The sequence below is a fragment of the Canis lupus genome, chromosome 2 (assembly GCF_011100685.1).
Source record: "Canis lupus familiaris isolate Mischka breed German Shepherd chromosome 2, alternate assembly UU_Cfam_GSD_1.0, whole genome shotgun sequence".
Lineage (NCBI taxonomy): Eukaryota > Metazoa > Chordata > Mammalia > Carnivora > Canidae > Canis > Canis lupus.
The window spans coordinates 11,022,837-11,036,042 of record NC_049223.1 but is presented as its reverse complement, the minus strand read 5'-3'; the positions used below and the strand labels follow the sequence as shown (position 1 = coordinate 11,036,042).

Below are 13,206 nucleotides of genomic sequence, written 5' to 3'. Positions count from 1 at the left end.
TGGGGCCACCTTGAGCTTGAGCTGGATCAGACTGGGCCACAGTAGCATGTGCCATCCCCAGAGCTTTCATTGGTGGGCACAGCTGTATTCAGAGCAGATGTCTGCCCCCAGCCCACTGCTGTGACTACACTGCTGTGGCTACACTTGAACTGTTTTTGTTTTGTTTTTCTTTTCTTTTTTCCCCTCTCCACCGTGCAGGAATCACTTTGAAATGATGCTAGTGCCTATATGGGTTGCTTGCACACTGCTATGCTTGGTGCAGCTTTGGATGGACTCTAGCCAAGGGCATGTTGAATGGGGTAGGTCCACAAGAGAACACAGTGGTTGTGGTTCCGTGTTAGCAAGGTTTGCACAAGTCCACTGTAGGAGGAGACTTGTAGCTACTTTGGAAAACTTCTGCCAAAGCCAGGCTGGAGGAAGCAGGTCTGTAGGAAAACACAGAGGCAGGCTGAGTGGTGTTAGAACATTTGCACTGGTCTTCTGTGGGAAAAGACCTCCTGTGGCTGCTTTGGAAAATTGTTGAGGCATGGTTTGAAAGGGTGGGGTTAGGGCCACTAGGTAGGTTGCACCGGTTCCTGCAGGTATCCCTGTATCTAGGCTGGGGGATGGTATAAGGAAATTGTGCCATCTCTTTTGTTCTTGGAGTAGTTTCCCAAAAATCCATGCTCCTCCGCATATGTTCTGTGATTAGAACATAAATGTTCCCATAAATCCTAGGTGTTTTCAAACTGCTGCTTCTATACCATATCTTAGGGGAGCTGTTACACTGTCACTTTAAGGGTGGGGACTCAGTTTCCTATAGCCTTCTGATTCTCCCACAGCTAAACTGGCTGATTTTTAAAGTTTCAGGTGTTAAGCCCCAGTGATTATCAAAACTCATGAAACCAAATTTTCAAAACCAAATGTTTTGGGCCTCTGTTTTTCCAGTGTGGTTCCCCTATGCCTGGAGTATCTAGTGTGCCACTCTCCACACATGTGACATCCTTCCTCAAAATATACATTTGTGGGTCAGTTTGGCTCCCAGCCAGATCTCTGCCCTTGCTATTCTTCAAAATGGTCTCTTCTCTATATTTAGTTGTGCAGAGTCTGTTCTGTCAGTCTTTGGTCATTTTCTGGGTTATTTATACTTATATGAGTATTACCTATTTGCATCCATGGGATGATAAAAACTTAGGATCCTTCTTCTCTGCCAGCTTAACTGGAAGTTTCTCCCATTATTTTTTTCACTGGTATTCCAAGATACTTTCCACTGGAATTTAATAGGCACATTCAAACACCTACAGTTTGCCTAAAATTATAATTTGCTTAGATATTGTTGGAGTTCTAATCTGATGCCAGTGAAATGGAACTTCAAAATCTAAAGGAGACGAAATAACCCAGAAGGAAAAAGTGTCCCCCGTATCTATATGACATCAGTGTGTACACATGTGAAAACTGGCATGTAGATTCAAAAATAACTAAGGAATGAAAAAGAACACATCTTATGAATGACAAGAGTAAAAAAAATCAGTTTCAGAGACATCAAAACGATCAAATTTTCCTACATTTTTACTTTAAAAACATAAGGAAAATTTTCCCTTCCTCCCTCTTCCCTTAATGCATTTTTCATCTTATACTCCACATATGAGTGAAATAATTTGGTATTTATCTTTCTCAGTCTGACTTATTTCACTTAGTATTATACCCTCTAGGTATACCCATGTTGCTGCAAACAGCAAATCTTAATTTTTTTTGGCTAACAACTATATATATATGCATAAATATAATTTATATATATAAAATTTTTATATATATAATTTATATATATATACATATATATATAAAATACACACACACACACGTACTAAATCTATTCATCTATGATGGACACTTAGATTTCTTCCATGTCTTGGCTATTTTAAATAACACTGCAATAAACTTAATGGTTCATTTATTTTTTTTAAAAGAGTATTTTTGTATTATTTGGGAAAATTCCAAGTAAGGGAATTACTGAACATAAGATTTTTAATTTTTTGAGAGAACTTCATTCTGTTTTATATAGTAGCTGTACCAATTTACATTCCCACCAGCAGTGCACAAGGGTACCTTTTTCTCCACATTTGGCCGATTCTTGTTATTTCTTGTGTTTTTGATTCCAGACCTTCTGACAGAAGCGATGTGATATCTTATTGTGGTTGATTTGCATTTCAATGATGATTTGTTGACGTTGAGCATCTTTTCATGTGTCTGTCAGCCATCTGGATGTCTCCTTTGGAAAAATGTCATGACTTGACAGTAAGGATCTGAATAGTCAGGTCCTCTGCCCATTTTCAACCAGACTGTTTTTTGAGTATTGTTATATAAGGCTTTTATATATTTTGGATATTAATTCCTTATCATTTGCAAATATCTTCTCCCATTACTTAGGTTGCTTTTTTGTTTTGCTAATGGTTTCCTTCATTCGGCAAAGGCTATTTTTTATTAAGCTTTTTTATTTTGGTGTAGTCCCAATAGTTAATTTTGCTTTTATTTCCCTTGTCTGAGATTTACCTAAAAGAATGTCACTAAATCCAATGCAAGAAATTACTGCTTATGTTTTCCTCAGGGTTTTACATTTTCAAATCTCACACTTAGATCTTCAATCCACTTTGAGTTTATTTTTGTGTATGGTGTAAGAAAGTGGTCAAGTTTCACTCTTTTGTATGAAACTAGTTTTCCCAGAACCATTTATTGAAGAGACTGTCTTTTCTCCATTGTGTATTCTTGCCTTCTTTTTCATAAATTAATTGACCATATAAGCATGGGCTTCTTTCCGGCCTATTTTGTTCTATGTATTTTTGTGGCAGTACCATACTCTTTTGAACACTACTTTTTTTGCAGTACATCTTGAAATCCAGGATTTTACCTTTAAGCATTGTTCTTTTTTAAGACCGCTTTGGCCATTCAGGGTCTCTTGTGGTTTCATATAAATTTTACTATTATTTCTTCTAGTTCTGTGAGGGGGCATTCTCTCACTCCTTTTTCTTTTCTTTTCTTTTTTTTTAAAGATTTTATTTGAGAGAGAGAGTGTGCAAGCAGGGTAGAGAGCAGAGGGAGAGGGACAAGCAGACTCTGGGTGTTGAGCACAGAGCCCAGTGCAGAGCTGGATCCTATGACCCTGAGATCATGACCTGAGCCAAAACCAAGAGACAGACACTCAAATGACTAAGCCACCCAGGCACCCTGAAAGGAAGGCATTATTATGGACCTTCTTGAAAACTTTAAGCTTTTTATATTTATGGAAGTATTTTTTAATGAAGAAATTGCCATTAAACATTTAAATTTTCAAATTAAAAAAGGGAAAATACAACTATATGCTGAAAAAGCATTGCTTGTAACACAGTTTCAGTGCACACAGATTTAAAAGCTATTTTTAAATCTGATTTTGTGGTATGTATTATGAACTTGATAGAAGATTCAACCAAACATAAATAAAAATAATTTGTATCCTGTTAGTTTTGATAAAAAGTTATGAATTTATAAGCTTTCACACTCACATGGAAACACATACTATGCCAGAAAAAAAAATCTATTTACTGCTTAAAAACAAACCTGGTTTCCCTTTGAAGTATAAGCTAGTCCCCATTTCTGAATGTTCTGAAAGCCAACTATAAAGAAAATACTCCCTATGTTTTAGGTTTCATTATGATATTCCTAAATAAAGCAAAGTTAACTATATCATAGTAGTATTGCAGGTATATCCAATGACATTATTAACCTGGTTTCAAATCTATGCACTTGAAGGATCATCGAGATGTAGTGACAAATATACTGATTTATGTAAATCTAGTAATTTTACTATTTCCATCAATATTGAAAAAAATCTGTTCACTAGTGAAAAAAGTACTAGCTTTTAGCTTTGAGACAAATGATCAATAAAGTAATATTGGATTGGACACTACTATAAATCAAATCAATACTGAAAATAAGAAAGGGACATGTGAAAACTAAGTTCTCACCTTAGAGATAAAATCAAACGGTGCTAAATATTTTTTAAGATCATCTTATACAATTATGAAAATAATAAGATTTAATTTTGTTTTTGCTCTGTTTTAATATTTTTGGTTTCTTATCAAAGTTATCCACATTGCTTGTATTATTAGCTATTGACATTAATCATTTTATTCCATTATAATGTTGCTAAAATAAGTTTCAACTTTTTTTCTTAATTTAGCTATCACATTTTATCTCATTTTCAGATGTGGACAAGGATGGAAAGGAAATCAATGCCACATCCAGGTTAACCCTTCCCCTACAGATTTCATGAACACTCAGAATAGTAGGTGACATTGTGACTAAATAATTGCTCGATTTTGGAGTTTTTAATGTTTTTCACTGCATATTTATCTTTTTAATTGGTTTGAAATTCCAGATATATGGACTCTCCTGGGCATTGGATTAGCTTTCCTGATGACTCATATTATAGTCACAGCTGAGTGTTTTCTTGCAAATAGAAAAGTACCAGTCAGGTAAGTGATGCCTTTGATTGCTGAATAAAATATACCGTGGCAGAGCAATTTTCTGAAACACTTCATTTGCTCTATTTTTCTTTCACTCCATTTACATGCAGGTAACTTTAGTGTGTCTATGCTTTATGGATTTCTTTCTTTCTGGGCAGAACATAGAAGCTACTTAACAATAATCATTCTTTTTTCAGTAAAAAGCCTTAAGTTTACTTTTCACATATGTTAAAAGCAGTTTTGATGACAACAAGAAAGGGAATGCCGCATTCTCTAGAGGTTGGTTAAAAGACATGAAAGGGATGAGTGAGTGTGTCACACTGGTTGGTGATGCCTGGGGGACGGCAGCAGAACTGCAAAAGAGATGCTTTCTTGGCCCTCTGAGTATGCTCTAAACATCAGTATTTCAAGCCTAGACTCCCAGGTTCTAGGTAATACACAGAACAGAGATCAGAAGCTGCTGAACCTAAAGAACTCATGCAAAACTAAGAAGAACCCAATTACTGGAAGGAGAGAGCCTGTAAAGACAGCAGAGTAGGAAGATCCCAAGCTCACCTCCTCCCATGGATATACCTAGATAATAGCCACATCAGTACAACTAACCCAGAAAATGACCCAAAGACTGACAGAACAGGCTCCATTCAGTTAAGTCCAGAGCAGTGGCCACATCAAAAATGGTAGGAGGGACAGAGAAATAGTCAAGAACCAAACTCCTACAAGATTAACCACAAACAGGAGGATACCACAATCATGAAGAAGAGGAACAGACCCCACACCAAGCACTCCAAACATGGGGGGCCTGCACTGGAAAGACAAACTGTGTAACGTTTGTTACACACTGAAAAACAGTGGGGCTTAACTTTCAGAGTTTTTATAACCAGCAGAGCTTAAACCTGTGTACTTTAAAAATCGGTAGGCTTTACTCTGGAAGAGCTGGAAGGCAATAGGAAACTGAGTCCCCACCCTTAAAGATAGAACATAACAATCAATGCTGCTAAGATACAGCAAAGCATAAGCAGTCTGAAAATTATCTGGGGTAGGCATACAGTAGATTTATTTTTTTATTTTATTTTATATTTTATTTTATTTATTTTATTTATATTTATATTTTATTTTATTTTATTTTATTTTATTTTATTTTATTTTATTTTATTTTATTTTTTATTTATGAAAGAGAGAGAGACAGACAGAAACACAGGCAGAGAGAGAAGCAGGCTCCATGCAGGGAGCCTGATGTGGGACTCGATTCTGGTCTCTAGGACCACACCCTGAGCTGAAGGTGGTGCTAAATCACTGAGCCTCCCAGGCTGCCCTAGATTTCTTTACTTATCTCAGAATGTATTCTGCAAGGGCAAGGATCTTTAGGAGACTTATCCAAGAACATAAGAGCTGGCAGGTGACAGTTTCCCTGCTGCCAGCTTAGACAATCAGGCATCTTTAAGAATGAGCATGAATACTTTTTACCTAGCCTGCTGACACTGTATATCCTGCCCCAGCATTCTCCTGTGGATCCTCCCCCATCATAACCACCCAACCAGGCAGGAATCATTCCAAAGCAGCAACTGGCAAATCTCATTCTACAAGTAGCCCTGCTAGGAACCAGTATCATTCCCCACCTACTTTTCTAACAGCACACGCCCTGCATTCTACTGCAGACTCATCCCATCCAACCTGCTCCACTGGGGAGGAGTCCCTCCGTAGCAGCTTCTGACAAGTATCATCCTGCAATCAACTACAATAGTGAAAAGCACCATTCCAAAGTAACTGCTACCCTGGGGAGAGGGGAAAATAATCATACACACCAGTTCCACTGCAGCTCCCAGCAGGGGACTACAGACAGACATCCCATCAGATTGCCAATACCACTCACCAACAACAAAAAAACTCACAGGGAGCTGCACAAGGAAAAAGCCCTGTAGTCCAGGGCTGTAGTTCAACCTCAACAGACTGGAGGCAGACATTTGGTCTCATGAAAGACCCCATTCACCAATGAAAACCTCTCAGGGAAAATACAGGGAGAACATCCTACAATTTGGTGCTACCAGAGCCCCAGAAAATGGGCTGATGGCAGGCATCTGGTCTGAACCAACTTAAAGCCCAAGGCAACCACAGATTAGCCTCTTAATAGCACAAGGACCAAATCCTACCCAGAACAGAGAAAGGGGGCCACTGTAGCCTATTGGACAGAATGCACAACACTGGGGCGCATGCAATAAGTAAAGGAAACCAACTATGCAGCTACTATCTCTGGTGAATAGGGAGCAGTGTTCTATAAGGCACCACAGGATTCTTTAAGATTTTATTTATTTATTCATGAGAGACACAGAGAAACAGAGACAGAGGCAGAGAGAGGAGAAGAAGGCTCCATGCAGGGAGCCCAATGCGGGACTCAATCCTGGGACCCCGGGATCACACCCTGAGCTGAAGATAGGTGCTCAACCACTGAGCCACCCAGGCATCCCAGGACTCTTCTTTGTAAGGCCACTAATTTTAAATCAGAAGACACAACTGACTTTTCTACTCTATAGTACTAAACACAGAGACTTAAACAGAATGAGGAGATAGAGGAATGGATCACAAATGAGGAACAGGACAAAAATCACAGAAAAAGAGCTAAAGAAAAAGGAGATAAGCAATAATCCCTAATAGAGAACTCAAAGTAACAATCATAAAGAACTTACTGGACTAGAGAAAAGAGTGGAGGATCTCAGTGAGACATTCAACAAAGAGACAGAAAACATAACAAGTTAGAAATACACTAGATGAAATGAACAGTATATTAGAGGAAGTAGAAGAACAGATCAGTGACCTGGAGGACATAATAATGGAAAACAACCAGTGGGACAGCAAAAAGAAAAACAATAATAAAATTGAGAATAGGTTAAAGGAACTCAGCAACATCATCAAGTGTAACAATATTCACATTTTGGGAATCCCAGAAGAAGAAAGAGAAAAGGAGGCAGAAAATTTATTTGAAGAAATAATAGATGAAAATTTCCTTAATCTGGGGAAGAAAGCAGAAATCGAGATCCAAGAGGCAGAGAGAGCCCCCAACAAAAATAAACCCAAGGAGGTTCACACCAATACACATAATAATTAAAATGGCAAAAAGTAGTGATAAAAAGAAAATATAAAAACAACAAGAGAACAGAAGACAGGTACCTGTAAGGGAAACCTTAAAAGCTTATTAACTACTTTTTTAGCAGAAACTTTGCAGGCCAGAAGAAAATGGCATAATCTATTCAAAATGCTGAAAAGAAAAAAACTACAACCAAGAATACTCTATCCAACAAGACTACCATTCACAATACAAGGACAAAGAGTTTCCAAACATGTTAAAAGTGTTCATCACCACTAGATCAGTCACACAAGAATTGTTCAAATAGACTCTGGAAAGAAGGCCATAAATGGAAGATAAATTTGAAAAGAGAGTTTTCATAAGCAAAACAAACAAAATAAAAAGTAGCAGATTTGGGGCACTGGCTGACTCAATCAAAAAAGCAAACAACTTTTGACCTCTGGGTTGTGAGTTCAAGCCCCAAGTTGCGTGTAGAGAATAAACAAACAAACAAAAAAACTTTAAAACAAACATGCATACATATACACATACTAGATTAATCACCTATAACACAAATACAGCGGTTAAAACATAAAAGCAGTAAGATCAATTAATGAATATCAGTCAAGAAATTCAAAAATAAAAGGATGTAAAGTATGATATTATATACATAAAAGATGGAGGGAGGTTAAAGATTTTGTGCTTTTAGAATGGGTTCCAATTTTTTTGAATGATTTAATTTATTCATGAGAGGCACAGAGACAGAGGCAGAGAGAGAAGCAGGCTCCCTGAGAGGAACCTGATACCCCACAACCCTGGGGTCACACCCTGAGCCAAAGGCAGACACTCAGCGGCTGAGCCACTCATGCATCCCTAGAATAGGTTCCAATTTAAGCAACCATTAACTAATATAAATTTCTATATGCATAGGATATTATACATCAACCCAGTGCTGACCACAAATCAAAAACCTGCAACAGACATGCAAAAAAACAAGAGAAAGGAATCCAAATATATCACTAAAGAAAGCCAGCAAACCACAGGGGAAGAGAGCAGGAAAACAAAGGGAAGAACTACCCAAACAACCATAAAACAAGTAACAAAATGTTAATAAGTGCATACCTATTGCTAATCACTTTGAATGTAAATGAAATAAAACCTCTAATCAAAAGACATACTCCAGGGCAGTCCAGGTGGCTCAGCAGTTTAGCGCCTCCAGGGTGTGATCCTGGGGACCCGGGATCGAGTCCCATGTCGGGCTCCCTGCATGAAGCCTGCTTCTCCCTCTGCCTGTGTCTCTGCGTCTCTCATGAGTGAATGAATGAATGAATGAATGAATAAATAAATAAATAAATAAAATCTTCAAAAGACATAGTGTAATCATAGACATCCATTATAACTGAATGGATAAAATACGAAGACCTATGTATATGCTGCCTACGAGAGATAAACTTCACATCTAAAGACACATGCAGGTTGAAAGCGAAGGGATAGAAAAACATTTGCCTTGCAAGTGGAAGTAAAAAGAAAGCTGGGTAACAGTACTTAATATCAGATAAAATAGACCTTAAATGAAGACTATAACAAGAAACACAGACACCACCCAATGATAAAGGAACAATTCAGCAAGAGACTATAACAGTTGTAAATATTTACACACCCAACACGGAAGCACCTAATACATTAAAAAAGGGGGAAAAAAAAGAACTATTAAGAGGCATTAAAATTGAAACTGACAGCAATATTGCAGGAGGACTCCTGCAATAGCAGGAGACTTTAACATCTCACTTACATCAATGGATAAAGTACCCAGGCAGAAAATTAAAAAGGAAACAATGGCTTTGAATGACACATTGGAATAGATGGATCTAATAACTATATTCAGATAGTCTCATACAAAAATAACAGAATACACATTGTGTTCAAGGACGCACAGGAAATTCTCCAGAACAGATCATTGTCAGGACACAAATCAAGTCTCAGCAAATTCAAAAGGACTGAAATCATATCAAGCATTTTCTCTGGCCACAAAAGTATGAATGTACAAATCAATCACATGAGAAAATCTGGAAATAACACAAATACATGGAGGGTAAATAACATGCTACTAAACAGCAAATGAGTCCAAAAATCTTTGGGATTCAGCAAAAGCTGTTCTAAAAGGGAAGTTTATAGCAATACATGAAGAAAAATCTCAAATAAGCAACCTAATATTATACCTAAAGGAGCAAGAAAAAGAAAAAGCCCAAGGCCAATAGGAGGAACAAAATAATAAAGACTAGAAATAAGTGGATCTAGAGGGTATAAAGCTAAGTGACAGAAATCTATCAGAGAAAGACAAATACCATATGATTTCACTCATATGTAGAATTTTTTAAACAAAACAAAGAAAAAAGAGACCAAAAAATCAGACTCATACATAGAGAACTGATGGGTAAGTGGGAAGGTGGGTGGGGAATGGGTGAAATTGATAAAGGGGATTAAGAGTACACTTCATGAGCAATGCGAAATGTGTAGAATTTTTTGAATCATATTGTATACCTGAAATCTAATATAACACTGTATATTTTTTCATATTTGGATTAAAAACCAAAACCAAAACAATATGTAAGAGCTTCACTTTACATTGCCATTCAGGATCCAGGGAGCTTCCTGCCCAATATACATCTTCTTATCACCCTATGGGATACAGGTCACGCCACTAACAAAAGTGATTGACTTTTCCACAAACTGAGCAAGATAAGGGCTAAGAATAAGATTTAATATTTTAAGAAATTAAAGAAATGCATCATCCCTTGCATGCCAGAATTTGTGATCAAAGATTTAGAGCTGCACCAGTATCAATGTGTCAGAGATATCCAGTAGGATAACTGCATTTTCTTTGGTGCCAATTTTTTATACTTTATGAATTCTTCTCAGATCTCTAGCCTGCAATCATGGTAATTAGGAGACACCAATCTTGATATCATCAATTAAAGCAGTTCTTATAGAACTATTGTGTTCATCAGAAAAAAAAAAATGACATCTTCTACCTATTATTATCAAGGAGATCTTACTCATCTAATTAATTTTTTAATTATTTCTTATATGCCTAAAATATCCAGACAAGTGGATATACACATGAATGAGAAGCTGTCTGGACTTAAAGGAGTTTGTAACTTAGTGAGAAAGATACACACAAAGCTTGTGTGCTAGAATGCACACATGTATTAGGATTCTCTAGAAAAACAGAAATTATTAGATATTGTATAATTTCTCTTTGTCTATGTGTATATTTGTATCTTTAAATATCTAAATATATTAACACATATAATATAGAATATTGACAAATTATATATTAACACGTTTGATATATCTTAAGATATTGCATTATCATACTCATTCTATTATTGTTTTATCATACTTACACAAATTACACATAATATTAATGAAATCATTTTAATAATTTAAAATAGTAATATACTGAAATACAGATTTACTTTATTTTTTTAATTTATTTATTTATTTATTTATTTATTTATTTATTTATTTATTTTCAGATTTACTTTAAAGAACTGGCTCAGATAATGGTGGGGGCTGGCAAACATCAAACTTGGGAGGGCAGGCTGCTAAGCTGGAAATTCAACTCAATTCAGAGTTCATGGTGCTGGGTTGAGTCTAAAATCCACCAGGCAAGTGTACTGGGCTAAAAACAAAGGCAAGATTTCTATATTGTATGGCTGGAGCAGAATTCCTTCTTCCTCTGGAAACCTCAGTCTTTGTCCTTAAAGCCTCTAAATGATTGAACAAGGCTCCACATTATGGAGGGAATCTGCCTTACTTAAACCTGACTGATTGTAAATGTTAATAATACCTTAAAAACCTTCAAGTTAACATCTAGACTAGTGTTGGGTAAACAGGTATTATAGCCCAGCCAAGATCACACATAAAATTAATCATCACAATATGTGAACAAGTTGTCATATTAACACAACCAGTGAGAATAAACAAAAAGAACCCTCAATTTCACTTCTGCAAATACATGTTGGACAGTCTATACCACAGGGACTATGGAGAGATCTCTCAGGCAAATGCTGTTGGTATTACACCATAGCCTGGCAGCCACTTCTCCTTTTTCTCTCTCACTTCTGTCCTTCAATTTTAAAGTTCCCCTCCATATCTGCTTCCATCCCCATTCTACACATTCTCCATGGGAGAGGTCATTCATCTCCAAGGTTTTATGCTGTCTAAATGTTAATGGCTTCAAATCATCTTTCTCTTACTGAAATTCTGCTCCAAGCTCCAGATTCATATTATTGCTTTCAATTATTTCTTCTACATAGATTTTTTTCTAGATATGTTTAGTATATTTTATTTCCATATTCTAGAACCTACCTTTGAGGTCCCAGAAATAAAGGGAAATTTCATTATTAAAGATGAAAAGCTTAGACATAATTGCTTATATCACCCTTTCTGAAAACACCAGGACTCAGGTGACAAAAACTCCTCTTGCCGAAGATTCATAAGAAATTGAGTGAAACTGGCTACATTCCTCAAATAAGAGGCTCCAAGTATCACACATTTTGAAGAGCTGTCGAAGACTACCAATAATTGGGGTTATCAGACACAACTCACTGAGGCTTACTAATGGAAGCAGAACCATTTATATTGTCATCACCCAACCTCTCATTTCTCCCATCTACCACTAGGAAAGGACTGGAAAGAAAAGAGGTAAAAGGCATTCATGGACTCATTATCTTTGGGGTAGTAAAATATTTTTGGTATGAAGTTTTACCTCTTTCCAGTGAAGGAGGGGAAGGATATGCCACCACCAGCACTACCCAACACCAATGATCAGAAGGTCCCAAGGGAATCAACAGTTCAGACTTGTGATATCCAGAAAAAAAGGTGAAAAAACTATAAAATCTGTTTCCTGATGCTCATTAGAGCCAAGTATAGACAAAGAAAAGTTCTTAGGAGTATCTGACACATGCACCCTTTCAGACAGACAGAAAGATTATTTTCGGTTTAATGTTCTGAAAATAGTTAGTTATGGGAATATTCTGCATTCACTGGCCTTAAAAGGCCTGTGGTATAATATACCTGGGAACAATAAGAGGACAGGAGAGGGGAGGCGGGGATTATACTGTATCCCAGTTATGCATGATCCTCCAAAGGAATGGAAGAGAACCTAGAGCTTCCTTCTTCTGTCCATTTGAAGAAGCACAGAGGACATGGAGTTGTAGGGCTGTTCAGGCAGCTGCCAGTTTAGGTGAGGTGATGCCCCTCCTGGACTGGGCACTGGGGACCAGGCTGAACTGAAGGCTGACATAGTTGCCTTTCTTTTCTTTTTTTTTATTTAATAATAGAAGGGGGCCAATGAAACTGATTTACACACATTCATATTCTCTCTCTCTCTCTCTCTCTCTCATCAAAATCCATAGGCTATCACCATGAAGTTCATGAGAGAAGTCCACCAAAAAAGTCAGAACTACATTTGCATTGTGCAAGTGGTGAGGGATGAGAGGAGGGGTTCCCTACTAACGCTAGCTGACTACGTATTAGGAATATTCCAGCCTTCCATTTCCTCCTCAGAAATGAGAACAGTTTCTACACCAGAGTTAAGCCTCAAGAAAAGGGGGGGGGGGCAGGGAATATTTCTAAATTAGATCATGACCCTCATCCTCTTCC

At 37.1% G+C, this 13,206-nt stretch overlaps 1 protein-coding gene across 1 annotated transcript in view; it reads left to right on the top strand.

The window, feature by feature from the left end:
* Nucleotides 1–13,206, top strand: part of MALRD1 (MAM and LDL receptor class A domain containing 1) — a 754,089-nt gene that overhangs the window by 714,364 nt on the left and 26,519 nt on the right. Inside the window, 2 exon segments of the mRNA XM_038532060.1 lie at nucleotides 4,218–4,297; nucleotides 4,391–4,487. Coding sequence (XP_038387988.1) covers nucleotides 4,218–4,297; nucleotides 4,391–4,487 — 177 coding nt within the window.